Source organism: Bufo bufo, chromosome 2 (assembly GCF_905171765.1).
Source record: "Bufo bufo chromosome 2, aBufBuf1.1, whole genome shotgun sequence".
Taxonomy (NCBI): domain Eukaryota; kingdom Metazoa; phylum Chordata; class Amphibia; order Anura; family Bufonidae; genus Bufo; species Bufo bufo.
In genome coordinates, this window is record NC_053390.1 from 14,148,120 (window position 1) to 14,162,514 (window position 14,395).

General features: G+C 41.8%; 1 protein-coding gene across 1 annotated transcript in view; it reads right to left on the minus strand.

The window, feature by feature from the left end:
* Positions 1–10,322: 10,322 nt before the first annotated feature.
* The window catches only part of LOC120992057 (zinc finger protein 260-like), a 43,547-nt gene continuing 39,474 nt past the window's right edge, over positions 10,323–14,395 (minus strand). Inside the window, exon 3 of the mRNA XM_040420820.1 lies at positions 10,323–10,993. Within this exon, the coding sequence (XP_040276754.1) occupies positions 10,330–10,993 (664 nt within the window). The 3' untranslated portion in view covers positions 10,323–10,329. The remainder of the gene's footprint in view (positions 10,994–14,395) is intronic.

Here is a 14,395-nt window from a genome sequence, read left to right on the forward strand (position 1 = left end):
GGTGACATCAAAAATGCAGTTTCTGAGGCAAAACCAAGAAATAGAGAAGAACTGTGGAATGTAGTCCAATCCTCCTGGGCTGGAATACCTGATCACAGGGGCCAGAAGGTGGTGACTCCGAGCAGCACTGACGTCCAGCAGTTCTCAGAGACAGCGGTTATACAACTAGATATTAGTGACGGGATTCAGAGGAAAGCAAAATCTTCAAACATTTTTCAACTTATATAGTGAATGTTTGAGTTTGTAAAGAAGAAGACAAACACTGCTATTTTTTTGAACAGTCTAATATTCACTTTTCTTCAATTTTTTTTGAGGAACAACACAAATTTGATATATTTTTCTTCATGTTTTGATTTGGAATAGAATGTGTAGTGATCCCAATGCATCTGTGTGGATGGAAATAAAAGCTATGAGAAGGATTTTGAGCTTTATTCACTTTTTTAAACACACTGCTATTATTTTGAACACAACTGTATATATATATATACACTCACCTAAAGAATTATTAGTGCCACCATACTAATACAGTGTTGGACCCCCTTTTGCCTTCAGAACTGCCTTAATTCTACGTGGCATTGATTCCACAAGGTGCTGATAGCATTCTTTAGAAATGTTGGCCCATATTGATAGGATAGCATCTTGCAGTTGATGGAGATTTGAGGGATGCACATCCAGGGCACGAAGCTCCCGTTCCACCACATCCCAAAGATGCTCTATTGGGTTGAGATCTGGTGACTGTGGGGCCATTTTAGTACAGTGAACTCATTGTCATGTTCAAGAAACCAATGTGAAATGATTGGAGCTTTGTGACATGGTGCATTATCCTGCTGGAAGTAGCCATCAGAGGATGGATACATGTTCTCATTCTGTTTACCCCAAATTCGGACTCTACCATTTGAATGTCTCAACAGAAATCGAGACTCATCAGACCAGGCAACATTTTTCTAGTCTTCAACAGTCCAATTTTGGAGAGCTCGTGCAAATTGTAGCCTCTTTTTTCTATTTGTAGTGGAGATGAGTGGTACCCGGTGGGGTCTTCTGCTGTTGTAGCCCATCCGCCTCAAGGTTGTGCGTGTTGTGGCTTCACAAATGCTTTACTGCATACCTTGGTTGTAACGAGTGGTTATTTCAGTCAACGTTGCTCTTCTATCAGCTTGAATCAGTCGGCCCATTCTCCTCTGACCTCTAGCATCCACAAGGCATTTTTGCCCACAGGACGGCCGCATACTGGATGTTTTTCCCTTTTCACACCATTCTTTGTAAACCCTAGAAATGGTTGTGCGTGAAAATCCCAGTAACTGAGCAGATTGTGAAATACTCAGACCGGCCCGTCTGGCACCAACAACCATGCCACGCTCAACATTGCTTAAATAACCTTTCTTTCCCATTCTGACATTCAGTTTGGAGTTCAGGAGATTGTCTTGACCAGGACCACCCCCCTAAATGCATTGAAGCAACTGCCATGTGATTGGTTGACTAGATAATTGCATTAATGAGAAATAGAACAGGTGTTCCTAATAATTCTTTAGGTGAGTGTATATATATAAAAAAAAATTTTTTATCTGCTATATTATATTTTTTCTAAATGTGTAAAAAGGAGTGCAGCGGGGATAGTTTATTTTAACCCATTCTGTGTCATATATAGAAGAATAGTGGTTTGAAACCCCCTTAAAAAAAATGAACTCCTTAAAGACTGGCAGGACCTTTGTTGGTGATCACACTTACCTGATCCCCAGTGCTGGGTCCCGGCTCGTTTGCTCCCCAGTCTCCGTTGCTTGTCTTGAGTCCCTTCATGAAAACGTCCTGTTTGACGCCGTTACAGCCAATAACTGATCACTGCTTCCCTTGCATTAAGGTAAATGGTCTTGAGATGCGAGGGAGCAGATCTCCACTGTGGTCAGTGATTGGCTGCAGCGGCATCAAGATAAAAGTTTTAATGGAGAAACCCAAGACAAGCAGCGGAGGCCTAGAAGCGAATGAGCGAAGGCCCAGCACCTAGGGATGAAGGAAGCATGATCTTTTTTTTTTTTTGGGATGACTACAGTAGCCATGTGGGTGAGAGTAGGTGGGGGGTGTAATGAAGTACGGTGAGCCTCAAGATTGATGGGGTTAGAAGAACTAATCAAAAGGAGAGACAAATGGGCGACTACACAAGGTGAGACACGTCCTTTTTATTATTATACCATAATTGTATGCATTTTAAATTTGGCGACTAAAAATTTCATTTGACTTTTTTTTTTGTCTGCAGCACTGTGTTTGATGACAACATTGTGAAACTTCATGGCATTCCCTCTGACGTGGTCTCGGATCGTGGGACTCAGTTTGTGTCCAGATTCTGGAGAGCATTCTGTACTCGGGTGGGGGTACAACTGTCCTTTTCTTCTGCTTTTCATCCTCAGACGAACGGACAGACGGAGCGCACTAATCAGAGTCTGGAGACTTACTTAAGATGTTTTGTCTCTGAGAACCAGGAGAAATGGTCCTCATTTTTGTCTTTGGCAGAGTTTGCCATAAACAATCGTAGACAGGAGTCCACTGGTAAGTCGACATTTTTTGGGGCATATGGGTTTCACCCACAACTTGGCACATTCCCTAGTTCGGATACTTCCAGTATCCCTGAGGAGGAACGTTTTTCGTCATCATTGTCTTCTATATGGCGGAAAATTCAAAATAACTTGATGAATATGGCCAACAAGTACAGTTGTGTTCAAAATAATAGCAGTGTGTTTAAAAAAGTGAATAAAGCTCAAAATCCTTCTAATAGCTTTTATTTCTATATACACAAATGCATTGGGAACACTACACATCATATTCCAAATCAAAACATGAAGGAAAATATATCAAATTTGTGTTGTTTCTCAAAAAAACTGAAGAAAAGTGAATATTAGTAGTGTTTGTATTCTTCTTTACAAACTCAAAATTCACTATATAAACTGAGAAATGTTTGAAGATTTTGCTTTCCTCTGAATCCCGTCACTAATATCTAGTTGTATAACCGCTGTTTCTGAGAACTGCTGGACGTCTGTGTTGCTCGGAGTCACCACCTTCTGGCCCCTGTGACCAGGTATTCCAGCCCAGGATGATTGGACGACATTCCACAATTCTTCTCTATTTCTTGGTTTTGCCTCAGAAACTGCATTTTTGATGTCACCCCACAAGTTTTCTATTGGATTAAGATCCGGGGATTGGGCCGGCCGCTCCATAACGTCAATCTTGTTGGTCTGAAACCAAGATGTTGACCGTTTACTGGTGTGTTTGGGGTCGTTGTCTTGTTGGAACACCCATTGCAAGGGCATTTCCTCTTCAGCATAAGGAGCATGACCTCTTCAAGTATTCTGATGGATTCAAACTGATCCATGATCCCTGGTCTGCCATAAATAGGGCCAACACCGTAGTATGAGACACATCCCCATATCATGATGCTTGCCCACCATGCTTCACTGTCTTCACAGTGTACTGGGGCTGAATTCAGTGTTTGGGGGTCGTCTGACAAACTGTCTCCGGCCACTAGACCCAAAAAGAACAATCCTACTTTCATCAGTCCACAAAATGTCTCTTTAGGCCATCAGTGTGCTCTTTGGCAAATTGTAACCTCTTTCATCTTCCTGGAACTGATTGTTGCCATTTTGGCTATTCTTATATCCATTCGAATGGTAGTTTTTTGCTTTCTTCCACGTCTTTCAGGTTTTGGTTGCCATTTTAAAGCATTTGCGATCATTTTAGCTGAGCAGCCTATCATTTTCTGCACTTCTTTATATGTTTCCCCCTCTCCAATCAACTTTTTAATCAAGGTACGTTGTTCTTCTGAACAATGTTTGGAACGACCCATTTTCCTCAGAATTTCAGAGAGAAATGCACTGTAACCAGCAGGTACAACATTTGTTGCCTTCCTTCCTTAAAGCGAACCTTTCACCTGGATTTCACTTAATAAACTATCAAAAGTACCTTATAGATCATCCTCATTGTGTTAGCATGTATATGCATGGAAAAATCGCTTTATAAAGTACTCTTCTCCAGCTCCACAAGTCACGGTAGAAGTCAAGGGGGTAGCCCTTCCCTCACTCCAGGCTGTAACTCCCCTGTCCTAACCCCGCCTCTAAGCAGTCTAATTGACACCCGGCTCAGTCGCCGGGACCGTGCTTGTACAGGCGGCGCATGCACCGTCGGACTCAAGCGCGATCCTGTAACTGATTAACGCGTGAGGAAGAGAAGACATGCAGGCATCGGGAACGGCGCTTGCGCGATTCAGTTACAGGATCGCACTTGAGTCCGACGGCGCATGCGCCGCCTGTACAAGCGCGGTCCTGGCGACTGAGCCGGGTGTCAATTACACTGCTTAGAGCGGGGTTAGGGCAGGGGAGTTACAGCCTGGAGTGAGGGAAGGGCTACCCCCTTGACTTCTACCGTAACTTGTGGAGCTGGAGAAGAGTAATTTATAAAGCGATTTTTCCATGCATATACATGCTAACACAATGAGGATGATCTATAAGGTACTTTTGATAGTTTATTAAGTGAAATCCAGGTGAAAGGTTCGCTTTAAATGAGGGCAATAATTGCCACCTGGTTTTCAAAGAATGAATGACCTCACTCATTGAACTCCACACTGCTATTATTTTAAACATGCCCCTTTCAATAAGTGATTGAATTACAGAGAATCAGCCTTATGCATGTCATGACTGTTGGGTCTGTTGGGTTTCTATTACTCTACTACACCTGCTAATTATTTACCATGTAGAAATATAATTTCTACCAAAAACAGTGATTGATCAGGTTAGTGATGTCTGACTGCTATTATTTTGAACACAACTGTATAAACGTGCGGCTGACAGGAAACGTATAAATGGTCCGGACCTAAGTGTGGGGGATTTTGTGTGGCTGTCCACAAGAAATATTAAGTTGAAGGCTCTTTCTTGGAAGTTGCATCCAAGGTTTATTGGTCCATATAAGATCACGGCCATTATTCATCCTGTAGCTTTTCGTCTTGAACTTCCTCAGGCTCAGAAAATTCAGATTGTGCTTCACGAACCTTTGGAGTCGTCCCCCTTGCCACCTGCACCTCTCATGGTGGACGGCAGTTTGGAATTCCAGATCACCAAGAATTTTGACTCTCGAGTTCTCTATAGATCTCTTCAGTATCTTGTTCACTGGAAGGGTTATGGACCAGAGGAGAGGATGTGGGTACCGGCATCTGACGTGAATGCCAGTCATTTGGTGAAAGCCTTTCACAGGTCTCTGTGAGGGATTGCACCTTCATTTTGTATCCTGGATTCCATTTTACTTTCCTGGTTTATTTTAGGTTAGAATGGAGAATTGCTGAGCCGTGTGTACTTGAGGCAAACAAAGTTAATTACTTGTTAGTTCTCAGAACTATGTGTGTCTGATGTTCTGGGAGTACAACTGGTTCTAGATACTTCTCAAGGATGAACAACTCAAGGATAAGATAAGGTTTTTTGTAATTGCAAACATCAAAAAAGAAAATTATTATTATTAATCAAGCGATGCTTACGTAAAATGACTATATCTATGTTGTCCTTGAGTTCTAGAAAATGGGTATAAATATTTTGTATCCGCCCTATAAAGATAAGAGATCATTCTGATACAACCTTGAGTCTGTATTGTTTATCTCTTCCGAGTACTCACATCAATACCTGATTTGGACCCCAGCAGGTCATAGAAGTAGGGGTTTTGCCCTAACAGTCTGACCCGAATAAGGTTGGTCCTGGGTTGCCGGAGGTCACGAGTAGAAAGAGGGGTACTGTCACGGACGTTCCCGCAACAGGTGGCACGAGATCGGTGAGACTGGCAACACGTGGTTTGATCTAACATGTTTTCCGTTTGGATCAAATGACGTCTGTGTTGTTTCTGGTGCTTGCCGCACCTTCTTTCCCCAGGTGTGGTTATTATGGTCATTTAACCTTCTCTATTTATGGTTGTTTCTCCCACTATGCTATACAGTTTATAGCCTCAGTTTGAGTTGTTGATAGCTGGTGTGTGGATCTTCGCTGAGTTCCTGGTGCTGCCATTGCCACTTGAAGTTAAGTGTTTTCTTTCCCTTTTGTATTTTGTCTGGGTTATTTTGTGTGTAGCTTTTCCCTGTCATTTGTATTAAGGCCTGAGGGAGACTCCTGTTCGTCCTTCCTTTTGGATGAACAGGTTGTCTCAGTCCTGACATTAGTACCAGGGTCCTATTGGGTGAGTTAAGACATTAGGTATTCCTGTGTATGAACTCAGACCTCTGGGGTCTGTTCATACGGGTAGTTAGTCAGGACTTTGATTAGGGTTTTACTAGGTGTCCATCTCCCTACCCTAGTTTCCAGGCCTTATTCCTTCACCCCTTTCCCTCCTATGTTTGGCGTGGTGTTTCCCTCCCACACCCAAATGTGACATCCTAAGCCTGTAGAAACCGTAACCCAGAGGGGTTGAATATTTGGTGTATCCTGTCATTTCAAGCTTGTCAATCCTACAGATGGTAGAAACATTTCAGAGATAAGTGTGTTGTTTTCCACCTGATCTGGATTCTGTTGACCAATAATGGCTCTGAACTAGGTTGAGAACTCACCTAGAGGGGCATATAGTCAGTCATTGGGCTCTTGGAGTCCCTTGAGGAGTCTCTTTCCTCAAACCCCAAAGACTTTAATGCTATAGAAGATCGTATCTAACTCACCCCACAGACATGAGGAAACAGTGTAAGAGCAGACATTATAAACAGGCTGGCACCAAATCAGAAACCCTTCTTAAAGAAGTGGGAAAGGTCATGACATGGACAGAAGCCTGACCCCTCTGTCTACTGTACTTGTTTGAGACTCCTTCAACATTGTTGCTGACCGAAAGTCAAGGTCTAGGTCTAGGTTAATGGTCTCTGAATCCAGAGATCTTCAAACAATTTGCTCACTGGAATCAGGTTCAGTGCCAAGATGGAAACATTCCTTTCCCTTTATTAGGCGGACAATCCCATGGCAGCAGATACCTTGTCCATTCCTTGGAGGTTCAGGCTGGCCTACATTTTTCTTCCAGTTTTCATGATAATTAGGGTATTGATGAAAATCAGGCTAGACCAGACGACAGTACAGCTATCATACTGTTCGGGCCAGAGAGGTCATGGTTACCAACATGCAGATGAGTCAAGGGTGTTACTGAGACTTTCCCCAGTGTAGACCCTTGATATGTGGGGCACTGAACTCTGCCAATATCTGGAAAGATTGAGTCTGACAGTCTGAAGGTTGCTAGCCACGATTTCTATCTAGAGGCCTCTCTGATGTAGTCATGAAGATCCTACCACACGTTAGGAAAAATAATCTTTTGGTAGATTCAGGCCTAACTCATTCAGTTGAGTCAATAGTATAACTTGGAGACTTCCCCCACTGCAGTTTGTGTGTCTAGGACACTGAACTCTGTCAAGACCTGAAGAGGTTCAGTTTGACAGTCTAAAGTTTGACCAGCCTCTTTAACTATCTTGAAGACTCTTTGATTAAATCATGAAGACCTTTACCACACTCTGGTTTTCAATTCATGAAAAGTTCATTTTGATTCCAGCTCATTCAAATGAGTCAAGGGTGTATCTGAAGACTTCCCCCAGTGCATATTGTGTGTGTCTAGAGCACTCAGCTCTGCCAGAACCTGTGGAGACTCAACCGTACTGCCACTATATCAACCTAATGGTCTCTAAGAAATAGTCCAGAAGACCTTGTCATAACCAGGTCTCCACTTAAAGGGCATACACAAGGATCAAGTGAATCTATTCAGCTTGAATTCTATTAAGGGGTGGATAGTTCTATCAGCCTCTTAGGTTTCCTGAAAGACAAATTTGGAAAAAGCCTTAGATTATGAACCTAAAAAGTCAAAATGTTGCCCATTCTGTAAGTTTATCCTTGTCACAATAGTCCTTGATAAAAAAGGTTCCTGAATGGTTTACTAAGATGTAGCCTTCCATACTAAAAATAGGACTTGACCTTGGTCCTAAAAGTTTTAAGATCATCTACCTTTGAATCCCTGGAGGAGGGCCCACATAAATACCTAACCTAAAGAGGTAATTTCCATCTGGCCATGACACCTGCCATAAGAACAGGATGATCCTAGTCTTGTCATTAGTGGATCGGTACTTCAGATTCCTTCTTATTCCAAAGGATTGTTTTTTGGTAACTGTAATCAGGTCTCCTCCTTCCAGTGTCTGTTATGAACTTTACTGTAATGTTGAATATCATCTCCATTCCCTAGATCTTTCCAGATGTCCTGAGATCTATTTAGCCTGGAGTAAAGCGATCAGGAAGGTTGAGAATGTATTACTTCATTTCCGGAAGGAACAATAAGCTCTTGCACGCGCCATAGTTGCCAGGTGCCTGATGTTTCATATAGAAGACACCAGCAGCTAATGTCCGTGACTGGCGGTAACAATGATCTCAGACTTTTAACCCTTCAGATGCTGTGGTCAAACATGAGGATCAGGGGAGTCGGATGCATTGTGCGGCAGCCTCAGTCCTCCGTAGTGAACTGAGGGCTCTTTCACACTTGCGTTCTTGTCTTCCGGCATAGAGTTACGTCGTCGGGGCTCTATGCCGGAAGAATCCTGATCAGTTTTATCCTAATGCATTCTGAATGGAGAGAAATCCGTTCAGGATGCATCAGGATGTCTTCAGTTCCGGACCGGAACGTTTTTTGGCCGGAGAAAATACCGCAGCATGCTGCGCTTTTTGCTCCGGCCAAAAATCCTGAACACTTGCCGCAAGGCCGGATCCGGAATTAATGCCCATTGAAAGGCATTAATCCGGATCCGGCCTTAAGCTAAACGTCGTTTCGGCGCATTGCCGGATCCGACGTTTAGCTTTTTCTGAATGGTTACCATGGCTGCCAAGACGCTAAAGTCCTGGCAGCCATGGTAAAGTGTAGTGGGGAGCGGGGGAGCAGTATACTTACTGTCCGTGCGGCTCCCCGGGCGCTCCAGAGTGACGTCAGGGCGCCCCACGCTCATGGATGACGTGTCGCATGGATCACGTCATCCATGCGCATGGGGCGCTCTGACGTCATTCTGGAGCGCCCGGGGAGCCGCACGGACTGTAAGTATACTGCTCCCCCGCTCCCCACTACTACTATGGCAACCAGGACTTTAATAGCGTGCTGGGTGCCATAGTAACACTGAATGCATTTTGAAGACGGATCCGTCTTCAAATGCTTTCAGTTCACTTGCGTTTTTCCGGATCCGGCGGGCAGCTCCGGCAAATGGAGTACACGACGGATCCGGACAACGCAAGTGTGAAAGAGCCCTCAAGCTGCCGCATGTTAGCTCCTAAGAAGCCCCTGCCTGTGGCAGGGCTTCATAGGAATACATTGTAACTCTCATACACTCCAATGTTGGTGTATGAGAGAAGAAATCTGATGTTCCCTATGGGAACTCTAAAATACTATGAAAAAAAAAGTTTAAAAACATATATTTTTTAAAATCTAAAAAATCACCCCCTTTCCCTAAAATATAAATAAAAAAATTGGAAACTATAAAAAAAAATACAGATCATGGGTATCGCCGTGTGCGAAAGCGCCCATACAAACTATTAAATATTTTTCAGATATGGCAAATCGGGAAAAAAATAAATAAAAAAAGTGAACAAAAAAAATACCCCGGAATGGTATGAATGAAAACTACAGATCATTCCTCAAAAAATGAGCCCTCACACAGCTGCGTACACATAACTACAAAAAAAAGTTATAGAGGCCACAATATGGTGATGAAAAGGAAAAAAAAAAAAAAAAATGCAAGAAAAACTATACATATGTGGTATCGCACTAATTGTACTGACCTGGAGAATGAAAGTAACAGGTCAGTTTTACCGTATAGGGAACACCGTAAAAACAAAACAAAAAACTGTTGTGGAATTGCTTTATTTTTACAATTTCACCCCACGTGGAATTTTTTTCCATCTCCCCACTATATCGTTTGCAATATTAAATGGTAGAATTAGAAAATGCAACTTGTCCTACAAAAAACAAGCGCTCATACAGCTATGTAAACGGGAAAATAGTCCTGGAAAGGCAGGGAGCAAAAAAACGAGAATGCGAAAAACCCTCTGGGGCTGAAAGGGTTAACTGTAAGGTTTAAAATATAAGTCATGAACAGAATATATATGTCTTCCTAATCAGGATTTATCAGATGTTTTATAGAAGCTGTTATGTGACATCAATTAAGCTTTTATATCCAAATATACAACCCGAAATGAAAACAATGTTTATGACCCAGTGATATATTGTGGACATATGGCTTCTCTTGTGTGACTTCACTAATGACTCTTAATTATGGCTTTAGAAGCAAAAACATTTTTCTCATTCATAATGCAGCTTCTCTCATGTGTGATTCCTCTTATGTTTTAGAAAACTTGATTTCTGTGTAAAACATTTCCCACATTCTGAACATGAATACGGCTTTTCCCCAGTGTGAATTCGCTCATGTGTAACAAGATTGGATTTTTGTCTAAAACATTTCCCACATTCTGAACATGTATATGCTTTCTCTCCTGTGTGACTTCTCTCATGTATAACAAGATATGATTTCCGTGTGAAACATTTCCCACATTCTGAACATGTATATGCTTTCACTCCTGTGTGACATCTCTCATGTCTAACAAGATTTGATTTAATTGCAAAACATTTCCCACATTCTGAACACGAATATGGTTTCTCTCCTGTGTGAATTCTCTCATGTTTAACAAGATATGATTTCCGTGTGAAACATTTCCCACATTCTGAACATGAATATGGCTTCTCTCCTGTGTGACATCTCTTATGTGTAACAAGACTTACTTTCTGGACAAAGCATTTCCCACATTCTGAACATGAATATGGCTTCTCTCCTGTGTGATATCTCTTATGTGTAACAAGACATACTTTCTGGGCAAAGCATTTCCCACATTCTGAACATGAATATGGCTTCACTCCTGTGTGACATCTCTCATGTTTAACAAAATCTGATTTTCGTCTAAAACATTTCTCACATTCTGAACATGAATACGTTTTCTTTCCTTTGTGATGTCTTCGGTGTGTGGAAAGTCCTGAGCTGTTTGTGGATTCTTTACCACAGTGAAACATTTTAATCCTTTTCTGACTTGTACTTGCAGTAACAATCTCTGATTGGTCAGGAGAAGGTTTCTTATAATTAGGAGGATTATATGACAGATCTGTACTGTGAAGTCCTGGATGTACATTAGGGGTAACAAGGTTTTCTCCTGAAGAGTGCTGCATGATATCTTCATCTAGTGGTAACATGACATTTTTGCATTTCTTACTGGGATTTTCTGTTAAGATAAAAATGAAAATTAGTTTTAAAGTTTTTTTTTGCAAACAACATAGTAGTCAAACATATAACATTCCAATTAGGCTGGAAGTTGATCCAGCAGGAAGGAGATGTGTTCATTTATTTGGAATCCATTCCTGACTTTAGCCAAAAAAAAACTGCACTTCTGATCCCAGCCTTACAAAGCTTCTATAACTTCCTGACAAAGTCCAGGATTTTGGTTTACACCCGGTCATGACTTTTATTACATACAGTAAATAGGCCTAACTAACTGGGACAAAGTCCTCAAAAATAAAAATACAGCCACAAAATGGGATATCTTTAAAAACATCCTAAAATCTCATTGTGAGAGGTAAATACCGTATGGGAATAAAAGGTTAAGGAACAAAAAGAAACCAATGTGGATAAATAGAACTGTAAAGAAAGCAATAAATGACAAAAAGAAAGCATATAAATCACTAAAACAGGAGGGTAGCACGGAAGCACTGAAAAACTATAAGGAAAAAAATAGAACATGTAAAAAACAAATAAAAGCGGCCAAACTAGAGACCGAGAGATTAATTGCCAAAGAGAGTAAAACTAACCCTAAAATGTTCTTCAATTATATAAATGTTAAAAAGTATAAATCTGAAGGTGTCGGCCCTTTAAAGAGTAATGAGGGTGGAGTCGCAGAGAGCGACGAGGAGAAAGCAAAGCTGTTAAATATTTTTTTCTCCAATGTATTCACTGAGGAAAATAAACACGTCAGATGACATGCAGAATGTAAAAATAAATTCCCCATTAAAAGTGTCCTGTCTGACCCAGGAAGAAGTACAACAGCGACTTAAAAAGATTAAAATAGACAAATCGCCAGGACCGGATGGCATACACCCCCGTATCCTAAGGGAATTAAGTAATGTCATAGCCAGACCCTTATTTCTGATATTTGCGGACTCTATACTGACAGGGAATGTCCCACAGGATTGGTGCATGGCAAATGTGGTGCCAATATTCAAAAAGGGTCCAAAAACAGAGCCTGGAAACTATAGGCCGGTGAGTTTAACATCTGTTGTGGGTAAACTGTTTGAAGGTTTTCTGAGAGATGCTATCTTAGAGCATCTCAACGGAAATAAGCAAATAACGCCATATCAGCATGGCTTCGTGAGGGACGGTCATGCCAAACTAATTTAATCAGTTTCTATGAGGAGGTAAGTTCTAGACTTGACAGCGGAGAATCAATGGATGTCGTATATCTGGACTTCTTCAAAGCATTTGACACTGTACCACATAAAAGGTTAGTATATAAAATGAGAATGCTCGGACTGGGAGAAAACGTCTGTATGTGGGTAAGTAACTGGCTGAGGGATAGAAAACAGAGGGTGGTTATTAACGGTACACACTCAGATTGGGTCACTGTCACTAGTGGGGTACCTCAGGGGTCAGTATTAGGCCCTATTCTCTTCAATATATTTATTAATGATCTTGTAGAAGGCTTGCATAGTAAAGTATCAATTTTCGCAGATGACACTAAACTGTGTAAAGTAATTTACACTGAAGAGGACAGTATACTGTATATATATATACTACAGAGGACAGTATACTGTATATACTACAGAGGACAGTATACTACTACAGAGCGATCTGTATAGACTGGAGGCTTGGGCAGATAAGTGGCAGATGAGGTTTAACACTGACAAATGTAAAGTTATGCACATGGGAAGGAATAATGCAAGTCACCCGTACATACTAAATGATAAAACACTCGGTAACACTGACATGGAAAAGGATCTAGGAATTTTAATAAACAGCCAACTAAGCTGCAAAAACCAGTGTCAGGCAGCTGCTGCCAAGGCCAATAAGATAATGGGTTGCATCAGAAGGGGCATAGATGCCCGTGATAAGAACATAGTCCTACCACTTTACACATCACTGGTCAGACCACACATGGAGTACTGTGTACAGTTCTGGGCTCCTGTAAAAAAGGCAGACATAGCAGAGTTGGAGAAGGTCCAGAAGAGGGCAACTAAAGTAATAACTGGAATGGGGCAACTACAGTATCCTGAAAGATTATCAAAATTAGGGTTATTCACTTTAGAAAAAAGACGACTGAGGGGAGATCTAATTACTATGTATAAATATATCAGGGGTCAGTACAGAGATCTCTCCCATCATCTATTTATCCCCAGGACTGTGACGAGGGGACATCCTCTGCGTGTGGAGGAAAGAAGGTTTGTACACAAACATAGAAGAGGACTCTTTACGGTAAGAGCAGTGAGACTATGGAGCTCTCTGTCTGAGGTGGTGGTGATGGTGAGTACAATAAAGGAATTCAGGAGGGGCCTGGATGTATTTCTGGAGCGTAATAATATTACAGGCTATAGCTACTAGAGAGGGGTCGTTGATCCAGGGAGTTATCTGATTGCCTGATTGGAGTCGGGAAGGAATTTTTTATTCCCCTAAAGTGGGGAAAATTGGCTTCTACCTCACAGTTTAGTTTTTTTGCCTTCCTCTGGATCAACTTGCAGGTTAACAGGCCGAACTGGATGGACAAATGTCTTTTTTCGGCCTTATGTACTATGTTACTATGTAATGACTTAACAAAACGAAAAAAAAAAAAAAAAACATGTTTGGAAAGGAGCCATGCTGTCACAATACTAGTGGAATACTGCTGGAATCCAATGGCAGGGACAAGGCCTAAACACAGGAGGCACCGGAGTCTTGAACAGGAGGTAGCAGGAATGTAGATGAAGGCAGGGTAAACCGCAAGGAGAAGGAACAAACCAGAGAGCAAGTTCCAGGTGAGAGGACTGCACAAGCAGGAGCTAAAACACAATACTCAAGCAATGAGTAACAGGCTAGAGAGGTTTATATGTGAAACAGGAAAATGGCACCGAGCTGAGAAACAATCCACCATCTTAACTGAGGGGAAACTTAAGGGCAAGACAGTGTTATCTAAACAGACATCACAGGATGATTCCTGACATTACTCCCACCTCAACAGCGGCCTCTGGACGAGACCTGACTTGGTCTCCCAGGATGTCTTTGATGAAACTGTTTGATCAGTCGGGGAGCATTAATATTACTCACTGGTTCCCAAGAATGCTCTTCAGACCCATAACCCTGCCACTTAATGAGGTATTG